The sequence below is a fragment of the Mustela putorius genome, unplaced genomic scaffold (assembly GCF_011764305.1).
Source record: "Mustela putorius furo isolate JIRA1106 unplaced genomic scaffold, ASM1176430v1.1 tig00000876_pilon_pilon_pilon, whole genome shotgun sequence".
NCBI lineage: Eukaryota > Metazoa > Chordata > Mammalia > Carnivora > Mustelidae > Mustela > Mustela putorius.
In genome coordinates, this window is record NW_025421506.1 from 4,963,279 (window position 1) to 4,985,387 (window position 22,109).

At 37.1% G+C, this 22,109-nt stretch overlaps 1 protein-coding gene across 3 annotated transcripts in view; it reads right to left on the minus strand.

Annotated features, from left to right (window-relative positions):
* FANCC (FA complementation group C) overlaps positions 1–22,109 on the minus strand; it is a 286,431-nt gene that overhangs the window by 89,954 nt on the left and 174,368 nt on the right. For all 3 annotated transcript variants that reach the window (XM_045086109.1, XM_045086108.1, XM_004777392.3), the window contains 2 exons: positions 7,389–7,502; positions 6,357–6,421 (listed from right to left, as the gene is read on the minus strand). In XM_045086109.1, coding sequence (XP_044942044.1) covers positions 6,357–6,421; positions 7,389–7,502 — 179 coding nt within the window. The remainder of the gene's footprint in view (positions 1–6,356; positions 6,422–7,388; positions 7,503–22,109) is intronic.

Genomic DNA, 22,109 nt, shown 5'->3' on the forward strand with positions numbered 1-22,109 from the left:
GATTGGAGAGTTTAATCCTTTTACATTTAAAGTAACTGTTGATACAGAGCAACTTAGTTTTGCCATTTCATTGTTTTCTTTACATGTCTTGTGGTTATTTTGTTCGTTTTTCCTCTCTTGCTGCCTTCCTTTGTGTTTCGTTGATTTTTTTTTTTTTCTTTTTGTAGTGATATGCTTTGGTTCCCTTCTCATTTTCTTTCTTTCTTTTTTTTTTTTTTTTTAAGATTTTATTTATTTATTTTTCAGAGGGAGAGCGAGAGCGAGCACAGGCAGACAGAGTGGAAGGCAGAGTCAGAGGGAGAAGCAGACTCCCCATGGAGCAAGGAGCCCGATGTGGGACTCGATCCCAGGACGCCGGGATCATGACCTGAGCCGAAGGCAGCTGCTTAACCAACTGAGCCACCCAGGCGTCCCCCTTCTCATTTTCCTATGTGTAACTCCTATAGTTTTTTTTTTTTTTGTCTTTACCATGGAGATTACATAAAATATCTTATGGTTACAACAATCTATTTTAAACTGATAACTTCAGTTACACACAAAACTTTACTCCTTTATATCTCCTCCTCATGCTTCATGATATTATATCTCTTTGTTTTATACCAATTAACACAATTTTTTAAACGATTTTATTTACTTATTTGAGAGAGAGTGTACAAGCACACCTGCAAGAGTGGGGTGGGGGAAGGCACAGGGAGAAAGAAAAGCAGGCTCCCAGCTGAGCAGGGAGCCCCACACGGTCTCAACCCCAGGACCCTGGGATCATAACCTGATCCGAAGGCAGATGCTTAAGTGACTGAGCCACCCAGGTGGCCCCATTAACATAATTCTGTGGTTATAGTTCTTTCTTCTGCTTTTATCGTCTAAATTTTACCAGATTTAAGAGTAATTTATGTATCACCATTATAGTATTACAGGATTTTACATTTGTTTATATATTTACCTTTACCAGAGAGTTTTATATTTCAGTATGCTCTTGTGTTCCTGCCTAAAGTCCTCTGGTTTCAACTTGAAAAACTCCCTTTAACAATTCTTGTAAGGCTGGTCTAGTGGTGATGAACTCCCTCAGCTTTTGTTTATTTGGGAAGGTCTTAATTTCCCCTTCAGTTTTGAAGGATACTTTGCAGAATATAATAATCTTGGTTGACAGGGTTTTTTTGTTGTTGTTGTTGTGTTTTTTTTAAGCACTTCTGAATATGTCATCTTGTTCCCTTCTGGCCTTAATGTTTCTGCTGATAATCTGGAGAACTTCCTTGTAGGTGTTATATTCCTTGTGTTCTTTTTTTGTGCTTTTTCTGGCTGTCAACATTCTCTACCTCTTAACAGTTTGATTATAACATGTCTTGCTGTAGATCCTTTTGGATTTATTCTAGTTGGGAGTTATTTGAGCTTCTTGAATTAAGATGTCTAGTTCCTTCCTTAGATTTGATAAGCTGTCTTTTTCTCATTTCTGTGACAACTGCAATACATATAACTGGTGCACTTAATGGTGTTCCATAAACTCTAAGGCTTAATTAACTTTTCTTCATTCCTTTTTTTTTTTTTTAACTTGATTTGATCATTTCAAGTGACACATCTTCAAGTTAACTGCTTGACTAAGACTACTGTTGAACCCCTCTATTAAATTTTTCAATTCAGTTACTGTGTTCTAGCTCCAGAATGTCTATTTGGTGTTTTTTTCTAATTGCTATCTCTTGATATTCTCATTTTGTTTATGCATCATTTTTCTGATTTCATTTAGTTATTTATCTGTATTCAACTATAGTGCATTGAGCTCCTTTAGGATGATTATTTTTCTTTGACAGGCAGTTCATAGCTCTCCACTTCTTTAGGGTAGGTTTGTGCAAATTAATTTTGTTCCTTTGTTTGGGCCATGTTTTCCTGTTTCTTTGTGTGCATTATTTTTTTGTTGCGTTTTCTGCAGTCAAAGAAATAGCCACTTCTTCCAGGCTTTATGGACTTCCTTTTTACAGGAGAAGACTCTCACAATTCAACCTAATGAGAGAATCTGGGGGTCCTCTGAATCTTTTATGGGGATGTGTCTTCTCTGGGATTGTTTATACAATTTCCCAGAGAGCTTGCCAGTTTTTCAGGAGTTTGCAATCTCTTCCTCCCTCTGGTGTTTGTCTTTGGTACTGCAGGTTCTCTGGTGCTACAATAAGCCATTAGCTCTTTGGTTCTCTGCAGACTTCTGACCTCCAAAGTATGCTGCTTCTGTTATTGCTTCAAGTCATGGGAGACTGAAATGAATCCCTAAAGTAGCCCCTTCAGAAGATGGAAAATTAGATAAACATTCCACTCTTTTTTTTCTCACCCCCTGCCCCATCTAGACATTAGCTGGGAGCTGGGTGTTTTCTCCCTGAACCTACCTCCATCTGCAGCACTCAGTTTCCTGGTGCTGCAAGAAGCAGCTGAGGACTCTCTAATGTTCCTCAGTCCCCAGGCACTGAAAGTCTGCTGGTTCCCCATCAGTGGTCAGAGTCAGGCAAGTGAGACACTAGTCCCTCAGGTGACCTCCCCAAAGCAGGAACACTGAACATATTCCATTCTTTTCTTTCCCCCTCAAAGGAGAAACTATAAGCTAGAATTTTCCTCCCAATCCCACAATACTGAGCCAGTTTAGGAGAAGGGATACTGTGGTTGATATGAAATGGCTTTCTTACCCATTTCAATATGGTTGTTTTTAACTTTGAGTTTGCCTGGGAATTATAGCATCTTAATTGGTTTCTGGAGTTCTCATAAAGGTTCTTTGGGTCATACACCATTGCTAAGTCAGTGTTTCTGTATGGAAACAAGGACTGGGGCTTCCTATTCTACTGTACTGCTGACATCACTCTTGAATTTTTAAAAATGTTATTTATTGTTTTCCTTTTTTAGTAATAACTTACTTATATTTCTTGCCCATTTCTATACTGGAGTGTTTGCCTCTTTATGATTGATTTGCAGGAGGCATTTCTATACTTCCCATACTAATCATCTGTTTTATAGGTTGCAAATATCTTCCAATTCTCTGGCTAATGTTCTCCACTTGTTAATAGCATTTTTGTTTTACTGTTGTTTCTTCTCAGTTAAGTTTTTAAAAAAATCATTAGTTTGACATAGTTCAGGATGTTGGTAAAGGGTGTACATATACATTGTATCCTACTGATGTTTTAAGTCCATTTTAATAAAGTTCTAATTCTATTATTCAACATTCATCTCAAGGCAAAACTGAAGTCTCTACCTGGCATGTAAATAAATTATTGTAAATGCTTTCCTTGCCTTCCCAGGGACTCTTCTCATTACTTTTTAGGTATAATTTATATCCCATAAAATGTACCTATTTGAAATGTTCAATTAAAGATTCTTAATAAATTACTAAGTTGGACTAATGATCCACTTAGGACACTTCTATCATTTCAAAATCTTCATTTGCAGCAAATCCCTGTTCCTACATTTAGCTCCTGGCAACAGCTAATTTACTCTCTCTATAGATTTACCTATTATGTATATTATAAAAATGGAATCATATAATATATGGTCTTCTGTGACTGGCTTCTTTCACTAAGCATAATGTTTTTGAGGTTCACACACATTGCAACATGAATCAGTAGACTGTTCCTTTCTTAGTGAGATACAGTATTCTACGGTATGGACATAAGATATTTTGTTTATCCATTTGTGAGCTGATGGTTATTTGGGTTGCTTCCACTTTTTGTTTTTTTGTGAATAATGCTTCTACGAACATCTGTATACAAGTGTTCATGTGCTTATCAGCCATTTGTATATATTTTTTGATGACCTTTTCCAATCTTTTACCCACTTTTTCAACTGGGTGGTCTTGTTACTGAATTCTTTATACATGGGTTATTTGTCTTATTAATGAGTTTTTTATATATTCTGGGTAGGAGCCCTTTATCAGATACATAATCTGAAAATATATGCTCACAGTTTGTCTTTTCATTTTTTAAATGGCGGTAACAGACAATACTTATTTGTTTATCCATCCAGTTAAGGTGGTCCTTTGGATCATTTCTGGTTTTGAACTATTACAAAATTGAGCAACTGTGAATATTTGTATAGAAATATTTATGACTACCTATGTTTTCATTTATTGTGAGTAAATACTCAGAATGGAGTTGATGGATCATATGGTAAGTGTGTGTTTAACTTCACAATAAACTACTACATTGTTTACCAAAGTGGTGATCCCAAGTCACATTTTCACAGAGAGCAGATGAGAGATCCAGTGGTTCCGTATCTTCTCTAACACATGTTGATGTAAGTGCTTTAGTCATTTGAGAGAGTGTACAGTTGGTATCATGTTTGTTTTTTTTCTTTGCTTTTTTTAAACTGTGGTAAAACATACATAATTTTTATTTTTTTAATCTTTTGTACTTGGTAACCATTTAGTAGCATTAAAGGCATTCACATACTGTGTACCCATCACCACAATCTATACCCAAGGCTCTTCATTATCCCTAAGCCCTAACCAAACCTATGGAACCATTAAACAGTAACCCCATTCGCTCTAGCCCCTGATAAACTCTATTCTTTCTATCTCTATTGAGTTTTCCTCTTCTAGGTACTTCATACAAGTGATATCCTACATTATTTGCCCTTCTGTGTCTGACTTATTTCACTAAGCTTGATGTTTTCAAGGTCCATCCATGTTCTTGCATATAAAAAATTTGTATTCCTTTTTATGGCTGAACAATATTTTACTGTATTATGTTTATCCACATTTTATCGACTCCACGTTTTGCTAATGGGAACTTGGGAGTGTTGCTACCTCTTGGCTATTGTGAATAATGCTGCTATGTACGTTGGTGTTCAGATATCTGTTCAAATCCCTGTTTTCAATTCTTCCGAATATATACCCAGGAGCTGGGTCTTATGGTAATTCTATGTTTAATTTTTTGAGGAACTGCCAAACTTTTTCACAGTGGCTGTACCATTTAACACTCCCACCAGCAAGACTATCCTTTCAGGAATCATTTCTATAGTTTGTTACATTCCTACCAACAATGCACAAGTTCTACTTTCTTAACTTACTTGCCAACATTTATTATTTTCCATTTTGCTTGTTTTTTAAATTAGACGTCATGCTGATATATGTAATGTGGTATTCCACTGTGTTTCTGATTTGTATTTCTCTAATAATTGTTGGTGCTGGACGCTGTTTCATGTGCTTACTAGCCAGCTGCATATCATCTTTGGAGACATGTATAAACAACTCTTTTGGCCCATTTTTGAACTGAATATTTTGTTGTTGTTGAGTTAAGGGAGTTAAATCCTTATTGGATACAGACTTCCAAATGTCTTCACTCAGTCAATGGGCTGTCTTTTTGCTTTGATAGTATAACTCATAAAAATTCATAATTTTAATGAAGTCTAATTTATCTACTTTTCCTTTGCTGCTTGTGCTTATGGTGTCATATCCAAAAAAAATCACTGCCAAATCAATAAATGAAGATTTTCTCCAGTGTTTTTGCTTAAGAGTTTATAGTTTACTTTAAAGTTCACATGATAAGGATCATATAGGCTGAGAGCAAAGGCCATTTCTGATAGAGCTTTAATTAACAACAGCTTTATAAAAACAAACAAAAAGCAAAAAACAAGGATAAAAGTCCCTCATCCCCAGACTCTCTTGTTAATAATTTGTTAAAAATGAAATGCTCACCAGGGCACCTGGGTGGCTCAGCCGGTTAAGTGTCTGCCTTCGGCTCAGGTCATGATCCTAGAGCCTTGGGATGGAGACCCCACATCAGGTTCCCTGCTCTCAGCAGGGCTTCTGCTTTTCCCTCTGCCTCTGCCCCTCTCCTTGTTCATGCTCCCACTCTCTCAAATGAATAAATACAATCTTAAAAAAAAATTGAAATGCTCACCAATGAAGACGCTTTGAATTCTCTCAGAGTGAAGAATATTTTGTAATGTGATTGATTGCCTTTTAATTTGTCTGAATCTATTTGTTTAGTCTAGATTTTGGAGTATTATGTTTCTTAAAATATGTCATATGTCCACATCAAATACCTGTTGCCTTGTAAATACTGTTTGTGTGTGTGTATTTTTAAGACACAGAGTGTACACACACTCTGAGCTGAGCCTTTCCTTTGTGTTCTCTACTGTAAATGTAGGGTTTTTTACTCAATGGGTCACAAGAGATACTGCATGATTTACTGCCCTCTAAAAGTTGAAAGAATAGTGATTAAAAAAAGTTTCATAAAACTCACCAATTTGCCATGTATAAATAATCTCTCCACACAGAATATAACTCTAACTATGAACATGCATTTCCAAAGAATTATAAAATTTTTCTCTCATAACCAGACTGATACATTTTGAAACTTGAGAAGGGGGATGTTTAGTTTAACACCTACCGCCTTTGAGTGTTAAATCCATTAAGATGATTCTCTCGGAGTTCAGACACTAATGATAAAACCATCTGTAAAACAAAATCATCTGCAGGTTAACTCATACTGCGAAACAGGATTACATCAGTTCTGTTTTTCTTGGTGTGAGTGATATTTCCGTTGAGATTCCCTCCCCTGCCCTCCCCGTCATCTCCTTGTTTTACTTTGTCAAAATGAAAAGAAAGCAGTGCCAAGTCCATTTACTAATAACTTGGATTTTATTTTTAATGTCTGTTATTCCACATTCCAATTTAAGCAAATAAACAATAGACAGATCATTAATTTCCTAAGAAAATCAAACTTGTTAAAAATAAAACCACATTGAAATTAACTTATTTTTTCCTTCCTAATTTAGTTCTAGTAATTTTTTAAAATGCTATTTATGTATAAAATTTCTAAATGACCAGAACAGTTAACAAACATTAAAAATCTTATAACAGTATTTAGAAGATCATAAATTAAAATTTCTTGAATTTGGCCAAAGTTCAAGGCAGAAGAAAACAAAACTATAATACTAAGATGTGAATATATATTACTATTTATAACATTGTAATGTATATTACTTTGTAATATATATTACTATACAATATAAATTACATTGTAATATATATTACTATTTAAAACATTGAATTTTTTGCTTTAATGTAAAATTCCTTAAGGTTATCTTAAATACAAAATTTGTCCAACAGTAAAAGGGTGTGTTTATACTGGCTAAGGAAATCTCTTCTCCCAAAAATCTTTGAAAGAATAAATGAGATCTGTTGAGAGAAAAGAGGGGTTGGTTGATTTAGAATAACCTCTCCTGGTTTCCTTCGTTTTTCTCATAATCTCCCGTCTCACACTTCTTCCTTACATGGCTGTAAGTCCACCCAAGGTAAGAAGAGATAAACAGAGAAAAGTTAAACATCTTTCCTGGAAGAGTGAGGTATTTCTTACCCTTTTTTGCCCTGGTACATTAAGCAACAAAAATTTCAATACTAATAAATTAAAAATACTCACATTTTTAAGCAAACCAGGATAGTAATCTGCAGGTGTAAATTCAAGACCTTGAGTAAAAAGACCAACTTCTTTAGTATCAAATCTGAATGCTGAAAGTATATGAGATAACAACCCCTGAAAACCATAAACAGACAAGTTATTAAAAGTGAGTGCAAGTGCCTGTTACCTATAACGCCTGCAGTCTAGGTCATCCGTAAATGCACTCATCTCTGTAAAATGATTAATCGTAATTTGTCCAAATACCCAGTTCACATGGATTCATGGTATAAAGAATAAGTCACCATTAAAATTATCACATTACAAATAGGTCAATTTAAACAATTATTAACAGTGAAGCAAAAATATATCATGAATGAACAGTGCTTTAACCATATAAAGATTGTGATCATGGGGTGCCTGGGGTGGCTCAGTTGGTTAAGCCATCTGCCTTGACTCCTGTCATGATACCGGGGCCCTGGGATCGAGTCCCGCTTCAGGCTCCTTGCTCAGCAGAGTCTGCTTCTCCCTCTGCCGCTCCCACTGTTTGTGCTGACAAATAAATAAATAAAATCTTATTAAAAATAAAGAATGTGATATTTATTGTTTTTAAACTCAGCAAAATATTTTTATCAAAGTAGCTATAATAATTTAACACATGACAAGAAACAGACCACAAACTACTAGGCAAAGCTGATGCAATAAATGGTGTTACACAGGAATGCTATTTGAAAAAAAAATTAGAAATGTTAAACATCAATGTAAGAGATCAATGTAAAAATGAAGTAATAAGAAGAAAACATAAGTATTTTTCAGGCATCTGAATGGGGAAGAACTTTGTAAACTGAGAATCAAGAGAGCAAATTATTGGTTGTTCTAAACAGAAATAAAACCCTGTGCTTTCAGAATCTAAAACAAGCACAATCTAGGAAGAATATTACTAACAAATAACAGATCATAAATAATGTGCAAAATATAGCACTAAGAACATAAAAATGAGTATGAACAGATAATTCATAAAAGGAAATACAAATGTGCAAGAAACAACCTCTAAATGTTCACCCTCATAAACTCTAAGGGTGAATTTAAACATCAACATACTATTTTTCACTTACTGAATTAAAGATTTTTACAGACCTAAATACTGAATGCTAATCTGGGTTCTCTGAAACAGGTACTCTGTGTGAGCCACTGAAATATAAATGGGTATCCCTACGTCCTGCTGCTCTGAACCACACTGAGGCACCCCCAGAGGGTCTGAGTGCATGTAACACGGCTCCCTACCCACCCCAAGCTTGGATTGCCAGGGCTAGTCTGCCCAGGGGTTATAACCTGAATAAAGGTGCCTTATAGGTTAGTAAAAGCCTGCCTTATAGAGAGCAATTTGAAAATACATATTAAAGGTTTTTAAAAGCATTCATAACTTTTCATGTATCTGGCACATGTTTAAGGAAATAAATCCAAATATGATGATGGGGATTATATTCAGAGATGTTCACTACAATGTTATTTCTCATAGTGAAAAATGTCTAACAGCAGGAACTGATTAATTTATAAAGCCTTCATTGTAAACCACTAAAATGTTTATAAAGATTTCATGAGAGTATTTTAAATGGTTATATTACAATGTCAAATGAAGAAAGGAAGATACAAATGTTAATACACAGCAACAATCTCATCAATATAAAAAATAATCCATACATGGAAATGAAAAATATTGAAAGAAACTATCACCAAATGTTAACAGTCTCTGAGGTGGTGCTATTATGAGTATATATATTTTTTCTATTTCAATACATTTTCCAGTTTCCTATGTGTGTATGTGTAATATTACTATAATAGAAAAAAATTACTTTTTGAAAAAGTGTTGTATTTGGAACTATTTTTCAACAGCCGCTTTACTGAGATACAATTCATATACTATAAAATTTACTCTTTAAAGTGTACAACCCCATGGTTTTTAGTATATTTACAGGGAAAAAGCCATTTTATTCTTTTTTAAGTCCTGCACTACATTTTATAAGTACACATTATGACATAAAATAAACTATGTGCATCTAAATGTATGAGTCTACACACTTGGTCCACAAATACTTGGAGGACCATTGAATCCAGGGAAAGAGGATGTTATTACCTCAGTCAAGGGTAGGCCCACACTTGGTCCACAAATACTTGGAGGACCATTGAATCCAGGGAAAGAGGATGTTATTACCTCAGTCAAGGGTAGGCCCCACCAAGCCAGGACAACAAACTTACCAGTAATGCCCAGGGTCAATGGCATCATTTCAATTTTATCATGAACTGTTTTACATACTCAAAAAGACACAAAATAATATGACAAATTTCACCCATCATCACATTTAACAAGCATTAGAAACACCAAGGAGGCCTTCTGTGCCATCTCTCCTTTTCCCTACCAGTTCTACAGCCGTCCTTCCTTCCAGGGAGAATTCTAGCCTGATCTGGTATGCACCCTTTCTTGCAGACCAGGTACTTTCTCCCTGTGAGCTCAGACTTGCCTCATGATTCTTAAAACAGGACTCCAGGCAACACTACTAAGTCATGCAGGTTAAAAACTGCTGTCCCTGCATGCAATCCTATTTAATATTTTCAAACTGGAAAAATTTACAGCAAGTTAGGGGCGCCTGGATGGCTCAGTGGGTTAAAGCCTCTGCCTTTGACTCAGGTCATGATCCCAGATCATGGGATCGAGCCCCACATAGGGCTCTCAGCTCAGCGGGGAGCCTGCTTCCCTTCCTCTCTGCCTGCCTTTCTGCCTACTTGTGATCTCTGTCAAATAAATAAATAAAATCTCTCTTAAAAAAAAAAAAACTTATAGCAAGTTAAAGTGCCTTTGATAAATTACTAACTACTTAGCAAAAGATACTGATGATATTTTAAAAACCCAACAACAACATCTATCACATGACTTTACAAATACAAGTCACTGATGGGGGAGAAAAACAGATATATAGATGGTTAAAAGTAAACTTCTTATAAGGTATAAAATACTTAAGAGATCAGGGCATCTGGATGGCTCATTGGTTAATGTCTGTCTTCAGTTCAGGTCATGATCCCAGGATCCTAGATTGATGCACACATCAAGCCCCACATCAGACCCCTGCTCAGCAGGGAGCCTGCTTCTCCCTCTGCTCTCATCTTCTGCTCTCTCTCAAATTAATAAAATCTTTAAAAATAAAATAAATAAATAAATAAAATACTTAAGAGGCTTTTTACCAGAGTGAAAAAGAAAAGGCTGGATGGAAGCCATGTGCATATTATTTGTCTTTTTCTTTCAGTTCAAAGCTGTCCTTTAAAAAACAGAAAGCAAACAGGAACGGAGGACAGCCCAATTGGTTTCAACCATCAAGTGCAATCTGGCTGAGAGTAAGCAGTCATGGTCAGGCTTACTGGCAAAGCCAGGGAAGGTAAATTACAGCCAGTGTGACAAATAAATAAAATCTTTTAAAAACTCAAAGGCCCAGGATGTGAGTGTTTCTCCTCCTTTGAGGAGCGGTGTGTACAAGTGAGTTCTGCATAGTTCACCCCAGCAGGAAGCCTACATCATGTAAGTGGAAACTGGGGCCTGACTATGTGAAGTGCCATGCAGGTGCTCCAATGAAGAAAAGGCCAGTCAGGCCAGGCACATCTATGTGGAGGCACCCAAACCAGACCCGACACGGGGGAGAAAGCTGGAAAAAGGCTGGGGCAAGAACTCAGAGCTGGGGGCAGTCTGGGTTTTCAATGGTGGAGGTAAGCTAGACCGAGGGATGGCAGTACCGGAAGTGCTTAACTTTCTGCCATCAGACTTTCAGCATTCTATTTAACAAACATTTAAAGCACTAAGAGCTGTTCATATGACAAATAACAACTCACAGTTTATGCTATGAGTATATTATTAAATCTGTGTTGGAGATGAGGAAACTAAAACACACTTAGCTTAAATAATGCGCCCAAGGCTGGTTACTTATTTTATGGCCAAACCTTGTAAGGAACTTCCCTATAACCACTCTCCATGGGTGGATGGAATAGTTTTCTTTTTTATTTTTGTTTTGTTAACTTACAGTTTTTTGGGTTTTTAAAAGATTTTATTTATTTGTCAGAGAAAGAGAGAACACAAGAAGGTAGAGTGGCAGGCAGAGGCAGAGAGAGAAGCAGGCTCCCCACTAAGTAGGCAGCCTGATATGGGACTTGATCCCAGGACCCTGAGATCATGACCTGAGCCAAAGGCAGCCGCTTAACCAACTGAGCCACCCTGGCATCCCTGGAATCATTTTCTAACATAACAATGTAAAAGTGATTGATTGCTGGACTTATTACCCTTTAGCTCTTAATTAGTCTCCAGGTAAAGCCTAAGCTTATTCCCAAAGCTAAGCACCCCACTAGGGCTGACTTTCCCTCACTAACTTATTCGGAGCCACACAGGGCTACAGGCTCTTTGGCCCCTAAGGACTTTAGGATGTTCTAGTCCCTCTGCCATGACTGTTCCTCCAGACCTGGTTAAAAGCCACTTCTTGAGGGGATTCTAACAATTAAGACAACTAAGATTTATGGAATGCTTTCCATGTGTGAAATACTTTGCTAAGTTCTCTAAGTATGGTATCTCACTTAAAGTCCCATAAATCAAGTTTTTAATAAAATTTAATTAAGCAAGTTTCAATTAAACCACCTATAAACAGGTGGCTGCTGTCATAATTCACATGATTGACCCTTAAAGAATTAAAGCACAAAATACTACAAGCTTAGTTGGTATAAAAAGTAATAGTGTATGTACAATAGAAGGAAACCAATTTCAAGGCTGTAACAGAGATAGGTTAAGATTGTAGATCTTAAGGAAAAACCTGCCAAGGCTTTTCCCTATAAATCCAGTGCCTCCCAGAAGCACTCACATCCTGGGCCTTGGACCAATGCATGGAGGCTGGTTTCCTAAAAGTATGTGAGTTACTTTGGCAGCTGAGCCAATGAAAGTTAAAAAAAAAAAAAAAAAAGGGGGCACCTGGGTGGTTCAGTGGATTAAGCCGCTGCCTTCAGCTCGGGTCATGATCTCAGGGTGTTGGGATCGAGCCCTGCATCGGGCTCTCTGCTCGGCGGGGAGCCTGCTTCCTCCTCTCTCTCTGCCTGCCTCTCTTCCTCTCTCTGTCAAATAAATAAATAAAATCTTTAAAAAAAAAAAAGAAAAAGAAAAAAGAAAAAAGAAAGAAAGAAAGATGAAAAGAAAAGAAAGGAAAAGAAAAGAAAAGAGAAAAAGAAAAAAAGGGGAAAAAAAAAAAACCTAGGACATTCAGTAGATTCAGAGGGTGCGACTAGGGATTGTGAATACTTCCTGAGTAATGTTTAAAATAGCCATAAACAGTTCCCTTGATGGTATTCACAATGCTTGCATTATGTAAGCTGACTATAACATTTAAGGTCTTGGAAAAATGAAAACAACTTAATTGGCAGACCTGTCCTGGCCTAAATTCCTAAAATGATATGGTTAGAAACTGATTTTTAAAAAATCAAATGCTGTAAGTATTAGTTCCCTGCCCCACCTCCTGTTTAAAAAACAAAAACAGACAAAGAAAACCCCCGAACTATACTACTCAGTGTTGGCAAGGATGTGGTGAGAGGGGCACTTTGTCCCTGCTGGAGTACAAATCTGTAAAGCCTTTCTGGGAAGTCACTTGATGATATATATAGCCAAAGCATTACAGTTCATATCCTTTTACTCAGTAATTTAATTTCCAAGAATATATCTTAATGAAAGTTTTAGGTTCACAGCAGAATTACTTATAACAGTGAAAAACTAGAAGCAACCCAAGTACCCCACACAACACTGGATTGGTTGAATTCATCATAGTCTATGCAACAGTGTGAATTATGTTGAAAAAGATATTTAATCACACAGAAAAAGATTATGTAACATTAATTTAAAAAGCAAGCAAATTGTATGTTCAACGTGATTTTAATTGTGTATGGAAAAACAGTGCTGAGAAGAAATAAAACAAATAGTTAATACAGATTTTTTTTTTCTAGCAGTGATTAAAAATTTCTTCTTTCAACTATCTGTATTTCCAAAGTTTCCACAATTACCAAAGGTGGTTACTTACTCTATGGCCAAAACTTACATAAGGAACCTCCTATATCCACTCTACATGAGGCAACAGGAATAGTTTTTTGTCATAACAATGCAAATCTGATTGGTTTTCAGCATAAGACTCTTTATGGCTTACTTTTTATCACAGAAAATGTTTTGTAAAACAAAATTACATGCTTTAACTTATGTCTGTTTTTTCCCATAATTCCCTAGTAAGAATTGCTATGGAGGGCCACAAGAGTTTTGTCCCTGGTAAAATAAGCATAGATCCCCAGAAACAGCATACTGAGGCTGGATATGGTCACATAACTTCAGAACAGATACCTCAAACCCTAGACTTTAAAATATCTCTTTTAAAGTAAACTTAAAATTTGATAAGCACTTCTTGCTAAGAATTCTTTTTACCGCCACCTAGTGACTAATAGTCTAAACAGAAAACCATTAAAGATTCTGCGGGCACCCGACTCTTGGACAAAAATTCATTCCTACTGTAATATGCTAATTGATTATTTTGTAAATACTGACAGAGCAATCTTGGAAATTCTCTATTTCAGTCCTCTCGTTTTACTAATGAACTGAAGAGGAACAGCGTTTCTGAATACAGAAATCAGCATCCACAAAAAGGATGTGAATGTAAACATGCAGGTTCCGACTTGAAGGACATAGAGAAAACATGCAAATACATCCCCCTGACTTGCGATCTAAAATCCTTAAGGGTGGAGGGTGTAGGAACAAACACAGCGGTGTACAAAACATGTGAAGCCCAATTTTGGTTCATGCAGGAGTTTTAAGAACTGCTAATGTTTGAAAAGCCATTTTAAAACTGCTTATACCATGAAGGTGAAGTTTCATAAGGAGAGAAATTTAAAATAAATTAGAGGAAAATCCACTGCCCTTGTTTTCAGGTGTTTTCTTCTGTCCTCACCTCACTATATCTGCTCCATCTTGTAACAGGCAGCACATTTACAGGCGGGTTAGGAAACTTGAAGCAATGAGGCTGTGGTTTGGCATAGGGTTGGCTTGTGGAAGAAGGACTGTGGTTTCTGCTCAGGCTAGGAGAGCCAAACTGTGGTCAATCTTCTTGAACTGAGACAGAGCACATATTTCATGCTTCTCCAAACAATTTCTTCATCTCATCATTAAGTCTTTTAGAATTTCCAACACTTTGGTCTCTACTGCATCTAGCTCTTTATATATAAATAAAAACTGTTTGTAAACAAGGATCCTTTATTCATTCAACAAACACACTGAATGTGATGTATATTTAAGCCATGCTATTAAGTGGTTGGGATGAGAAGTCCCTACAGCCCAAGGAAGGGAGATGGAGATGGAAACAGCCATAACATAAGACAGAATGCAGTGCGTGCTATAACAACGGGGTAAGAAAATCACTGTGGGAACAGAGGAAATAATGATTAATTCCAACTGTAGGGTTTCAGAATGCTCCCAGAGATGATGACTTCTGAGCTGATTCTGACAGCTGGGTTCGGACAGAAAGAGTGAGGGGAAGGAGGCAGGGAAAGAGAGAGAGAGAGAGGCTGTGTGATGGGACAGACAGAGAAAACCACTAGGGAAGGAGCAGAGAGAAGTAGAGTGAAAGGAGCCATAGTAGGCAGGGCAGAAACTCCTGGGGAAATGCTCCTGTCACTCCTCCCGCTCTCAGCCTTTGCTGCATGCCAAAGCATAGCCCTGCCGCCACCCCCTCCCAGCCTTGCCCTGGGGAGGGGAGTGCTCAGCCCACCTGGTCAAACTTCTCTTTCCTGGTCCTTGAATCCCTGCAATTTGGCCAGCCCTGCTGTCCTCACGTTCCCACCTCTGGACCATTTTTTTCTCCTAAGAAAACCCACAACCTCCACACATTTCTGACTGCCAAAATTACACATCCTTCAAAATCTTCTTTCTCCAAGACTCCCGACCCAGTTCCTCGGAGGATGAGATCAGATTCTCCTGAAATCTCCATGGTATCCTATCTGTATTTCTTTGACAGTGCCTACCAAGTTCTGCCTCACATTGTAGTTATCCTTTTCCTCCTCTACTCATTAGCCACAGGCTCCCCAAGAAAGGATCTTTCTACCTTCATACTCCCTAGAGCAACTGTTAACTAGCCCTCTGCTTTGCATACACTAGGCATTCAATAAACACTTGCAGAATAAAAATAAATAGAATGGATTGCTCATTTATAGTTACTGAACAATATAATTACTGCAGGATCCCTCTGTGACCTCATTACAGTAGAAAATGATAAATTTTCCTTTTTACAATTTGCTTTCCTAAGTTTCAGCCCATAAAATACCCACAGAAGAGTGGAAAAAAACATGACATTGCTTAAGTGCTTTAACTTCAAAGGGGTTTACTTAATTTGGTAACACTGACTGGAACCTGGCACACCACTGTGAATGTAGTTTCACTGAATAATATGCTGCTTTGGGGCTACTAAGTTTGTGACAATCTACAAGTACCACAGGATGAGAGCACCCAGAAGGGACAAGGAGAAACAGCAGCAGGGACCATCTCTGCTGAAAGGGGCACTGGAAAATCACAAATCTGTCTTGACTATCCTTGAATAAAAACTGTAACACATAGGTACACATTTTAAAAACTTTTTCCTGCAAACTTGAATGGTAAAACAAAGCTTTTACTAATTCAATCTAATTTATTTATTTTTGACCAAAAAATTTAATCCTTGAGGTATAGCATGTGTTTAATCTTCTCTTAAGCTTGTACAAAAGCATCCAGTCTATTCAGTTGCTGGCCAACAGAACTGATGCCATTTCAAATATTGGCCAGGTTCATTTACCATATAAAAGACCTGTGCCCAAATACTGAATTAGTCACTTCTTTTTTCATATTCTCATGGCATTTTATATAAACATCTAGCAAAACATTTTTGTTATTATCCTGTTTGTTACACTTAATGTTAAAATTTCCAATTAAATCCCTGAAAGTGATTTATATTTTCCTAAATTAGATACTATAGTGAAAACTGGCTAATTTTCTTAAACACAATCTTAAATCATCATTTCCCTTGACAACAAACACCATCTAGAATACAGACCAATATATAAGCACTGCCTAAACATATTACTTCACCAAAAAAGAAGAAAAGTTGCCCTCTATAAAGCAAACTGGACCAGCAGTGCTCTGTGCATGGCACTACATGACAAAACAACAAAGAAGATAAATGTCACAAAATTTCAAGACATATATTAAAGACCTACCTAAATGGAGAGAAATACTGTAGCCTCAGCAAGAAAAATTCAGTATCATAAAGATGTGTAAATACTCTGTCATAGAGACTCAATGTAGTACCATTAATAATAATCCTAAATAGATTTTTTTTGGTGGAACTTCAGAAGCTTTTCTAAGACGTACATAGAAAAGCAAGCACAGCACATGTTAAGGCAAATAATAAAATTATAGAAATAAACACACAGCATGACTCCAACTCTGAAGTTCAAAAGCAGGCACACTATACAAGGTGTTAGTCAGAGATACATATACAAGGGGCAGAACTACGAATTCTGCAAATTATTTCTGGATGAAGGTTCTAAGAGACAAAGTGGGATAAAGCAAATTAAGTATTTTACACCATCACAATTATTCTGTGCCTGTTAGTCTGAAGCACCCATAATACTGACACTTCTCAGCAAAAAAGTACCATTATAATGATGTAGTTTCACTGCTAACTCTTCTAAAATTTGAAATCTTTAATACCTAAAATTATAAGGAAACTGTTTTCATGTTATGTTATAATGCATACCCACTACTCTTCATGAAACTATAAAAGAACTAAGATATAAATTGCTTGAAAAGTTATTTAGAACTCTGTAAATTAAAAACATTTTCTAAGTCTCAATAGTATTTATTTCTATAAATTAAGGATTTAAAAATATTTCAAAATGTAGCTTGCAAATGTAACTGGCATACCACCAGGTACTAGATTAATCTGCATTCCAAATCAAGAATAAATGATATGGTTTTATTTCTACTATGTTCTTTCTAAAAATCAGACATGTTTAATTTAAAATTATTTTGAGGGAAAAAACCCTCATTTTCATTGCAAATATTTGTGATTATGCATACTTCAGTGAAGTAGTAATAAATAGACTTTAAGGAATGAAAACAGCATAAGCTTAGAACTTATACATTATTTCCTTCAACATAAGATAGCAGTCTAAATAAATTAGCCTAAATAATGACAATTCCCAATCTGGAACCCAACAATTTGTTTCCACCAGTCTCACTTATTAGTCTTATTTGGGCATGGAAGGTTCAGTCTAATAAATCTGCAATTACCACAGTTCCTTTTATTCCAATTTAATATTGAAACTGTAAGTGATTTCTAATTTTATAGAATCAGTATCTACTCAAGCCAAAGGGAAACTAGCCACATAAAATGTGTTGAGAAACACCCTTCCCTACTACTGGGGAAGCATGGTTCAAGAAATTAGGGTGCAATATTCAATAACTAGTCATTGATTATTTTGCCATTTTCATAAGCCACACACTGTGAGGTTTAAAAGTTCAAATATGATTGCAAATCAGGGAAGAGGCCAGAGCATAACTGCTTTCTTCCTCAGAAAACTTTAAATTCTACCATTTAAAACAAATGGATTTATTACTGGAAACTCTTTTAAGTAAAGGTTAGCGCAGAGAAGCTATGTATCGATCAAGCCCTCTAGGAGGCTGCTGAAATACCCTTAAGATAAGTAGGTTTTTCTCAGTCTCTGCACTGTTGACATTTTGGGCCTGACAATTCTTTGTTGTGGGGGGTTAACCCGTGCTTCCCTGGCCTCTACCAACTATATGCCAGTAGCAACCCCTGCCCCAACTTATAACCAAAAATCTCTCCAGATATTGCCAAACCCCCTTAAGAGCAAAACAGTCCCAGCTAAGAAGCTCTGGTTTAAACACATGCCAGCTTTTTAAAATTAGTTTGGATTACAGTTTGTGCATGTCCCTGCTATTTCTGGTACAAAGATGAGTACTGGTAATATAAAGAAGACTCTGTAATTGATATGGAAATAACTACAGGAGTTAGTAATACGTGAAGAAAGTAAGTTACAGAATAATACATGCAGCATTATTCCCTTTATATGAAAAGAAACCAAGAAATTAATGTATTTTCATATATAAATGCAAAGACTAGAAGGATCTATAGATCTTCCACAACTTATGATAGGGTTATGTTCCAATAAGCATATCACAAGCTGAAAATATTTTAAGTTGAAAGTGCATTTAACATCCCTACCTAATCTACCCAACATCACAGCTTAACCAGGGCGACCTTAATTAACTACGTTCAGAACACTTACATTACCCTGTGGTTGGGCAAAATCCCCTGAAGCAAAGCCCATTTTATAATAAAAATTGACTATCTCATGTAAATTATGAAATGCTGTACTGAAAGTGAAACGCAGAATGGCTGTGTGGGCACAGAATGGTTGTCAGTGTTACAGGTCCTTCACCCTCGTGATTGCTGGCTGATGGGAGCTGGGGCTGCTTAGCATCATGTGAGAGGATCATTCATACACATATCCTTAGCCTGGGAAGAGATCAAAATTCAAATTCTGAAATATGGTTTCTACTGAATGTGTATCACTTTTGTACCATCACAAAGTCAAAAAATTGTCAGTTGAACCATTAAAAGTCAGGGACTATCTGTACAGTCTGTTGATACCAGAGATTACTTCTGTGGAGGGGTATGGGATTGGGAGAAGCCTCCTATGTTCGGATTGTTTGATTTTTTTGGTTTATGAGACTATATTTATGTATTATTTGTGTAATTTAAAAAATAAAGGAAAGAAAAAGGTTGTGGGATTTTAAAATTAAACAGACTTTGATTCTAGTTATATAATCTTTGGGTAATTTTTTTCTTAAACAGTATCAGACTTCCCTAGTTCCCATTTCTATAAAATGTTAAGTGATAAAATTGATGTTTGTTACAAAACTAAGTGAGGCGCACGCATGAGAGTGTTGGCTCGCTGCATATCCCTGATCGTCGGCAGCTGCTCTGCTCAATCTCAGTTTGAGTAAGGAGAGACTAGGACAGCCAGCCAAGTAACCCTGCTCCTGGGTTTGGGTTACTTTAACCTTCTCTCTCTTCATTATCACGGTCAAGGTCCACCTCCTGCCCCAGTCTTGCATATACTTATCTGACAGTGAGCCTACCACCTCTAGGCTTATTATCTTCATGATCAGGTGAGAAATGAATGAAGAGACCAAGGAAGAGCCAGTGGAAACAGGGTGATCTACCTCAGTGTTTCTCCTGGCGTGATGTGGAGACACGCACCTCAACCAGAATCATCTGGGTTCTATCACCATGCAGACATACCACTGAATCAAAACCTCTCTGGGTATGGAGCTTTCCCAGCAGGACCAGCACCCACCTCACTGCATTGTGAAGTTTAAGGATCACTACCCTAGCACCTGCCCACGCCCAAACACTATGTATATTTATCTCCCATCCACTGGGGAAGAAATCAAGACAGAGAGAAGCCCCGGTCATCCTATCACTTCCCTACCTGTGCTGGAGTTAATCCTTCTCTGGTCCAAAATCTACTATAACAGTAAGCCAAACAAGCTTTAGATCATCCTGTACAAGGTTACTTGAGAAGCTGAATGAGAATACTTTGGAGTGGAAACATCCTAGGACTTGGGAGTCAGACATTCTTAGGTTCAACTGGCAACTCTTGCTCACTGGAAAATATCACTTACTGTCACTAAGCTTCAGTTTCTAAATTATCTCTGAAATGGAGAAATTAATACCTCTAAAGGCTAGGAGGACTGAAAGAAATCTTGTATGAAAATCACCCGGCTAGAGATCTGGCTCACAGTAAGTGCTAAATAAATGTTAATTCTCCTGGTTCAGTGCAAGAGCTGACTGAATTTCTTTGCGACAGGCCAAATGTTTAGATGTTACCCTTATTAGGAAGAGAGAAAGAGGTCTTTGGTGCATTCTGTCTCATAATCTGTTTGCCTACAAATAAAACATTAAAAATCACTTATATCAAAGTTAAATATTTGCAATGTTCCCAAATTAGAGACACAAGCTGCACTCCCCAGGAAGGCAAGTGTGTTGTCACTGTGGCCACAGCTCCAGGATGCAAACAAGCTGATGTTGTTCATGTGGTCCTCTCCATTAAAAAAACTCCCCTTGGCTCTTGCCCCTGCCTCCCTCCTATCATGACCTCATTTTCAAAACACCCTCCTTCCCATTCCAGCTGTCTTTGCTTCTGGGGAGAGGACACTGTCAGGGAAGTCAACAGGCCCAATGAAGAAGGTCAGGGTTCCTGGAAGGCAAAAATTCCCACCCACTGAAAGGCAAAACAGTCTTCTTTGTACTTATTATTCCTGTCCATATGTTTAAATCTTCATAATCAATACAACTTATATCCCTAAGATTGTTGTTACCTGGTAGGCTGAAACAATCAAGTGTTGGGTCTATTTTCTCTACAGATGATCTCTTTGTTTCCTACTAACTTCTACTCCCTGCAGTGCTCCACTGTATAATGTTTTTAAGTCCAGCTCTCATACCCCAACTATTAAACTTCCCCTGTATGATTTGTGGTCTTTGTCTTAAAGCTTAATCTATCCTAATCCTTTTCTCATTTCACTCTGAACACTCAAAATTATCATCTGACATGCCTTCACAATTTTAAAACATAATACTGTAAATAAGAAATTATGAATATACTGAAAATCAACTTCAACAGGAGAATTTCTTTTACTTTAAAATTTGGTATATGCAATATTCTCAGCCTGGCATAGTATTTGGACATTCTGGTGTGCTATTCAAATCCTTTGTACATCAATTAAATGTACCAATTGCTTTCTCTCAAAAGATGAAACAAAGTTATTCACATCTCTTTTGCACTTTCACATCCACAGCCAAAACAAACTACCTCAGACTTCTGTAGCTTTTCCTTCAAAATCCTGCCTTCAATGCTTTTTCTTTTCTTCTTAAACTTTATGTGTCCCATTGCAGTTTAAATGAAATGATCTACAATAAAAACCTAACTGGCCTGGTATTTTTAGAGCCCTTTTTACTATGAAATAAACACTCAAAAATCTGGAGAATTGCAGTGGTTAAGTACGTAAGCGAGAAGGAAGGCTGCTCATTCACAGAACTGTGCAACACCCATTGTTTACATAGCCTATTCCATGAGCAGGATAGGATGCTGACATAACACAATTCACAGAATTTCCAAACACAGTTCCAATCATAACAAAGTCTGCAACTTTTACTTTTGCTTACAGAACCTCTTGCTTGCTCACTCATTAGTTCCGGGGTGGGTGGCGGGGGATGGGCAGGGAGATACAGTTGGTTTTCCAAAAACTAAAATCAAAAGGCTTTGGAAAATAAGCCTGAACTAAAACAGCAGTATGAATGATTCAAAAAATAGCACTAAAATATATCTATGATCACATAATACAGAAAGACAGGGAAAGCAGACCTAGACAGGCAGACCTAGAAATGTATGCTTTACATTTACCGTAAGCAGGTCACGTGCTTAGTAACTACCTTGCCAAGCCTAAACGATCACTCCTTTGCAAGCACCCTCAGCTCCCTGCTTGCCACCCCCACCCCTAAGTGCTGTGGTGCCTGCCGTATGAAACCCCAATCCTGTGAACCCATCTCTACCTTCTTTTCCCCAGTGCCCAGACAG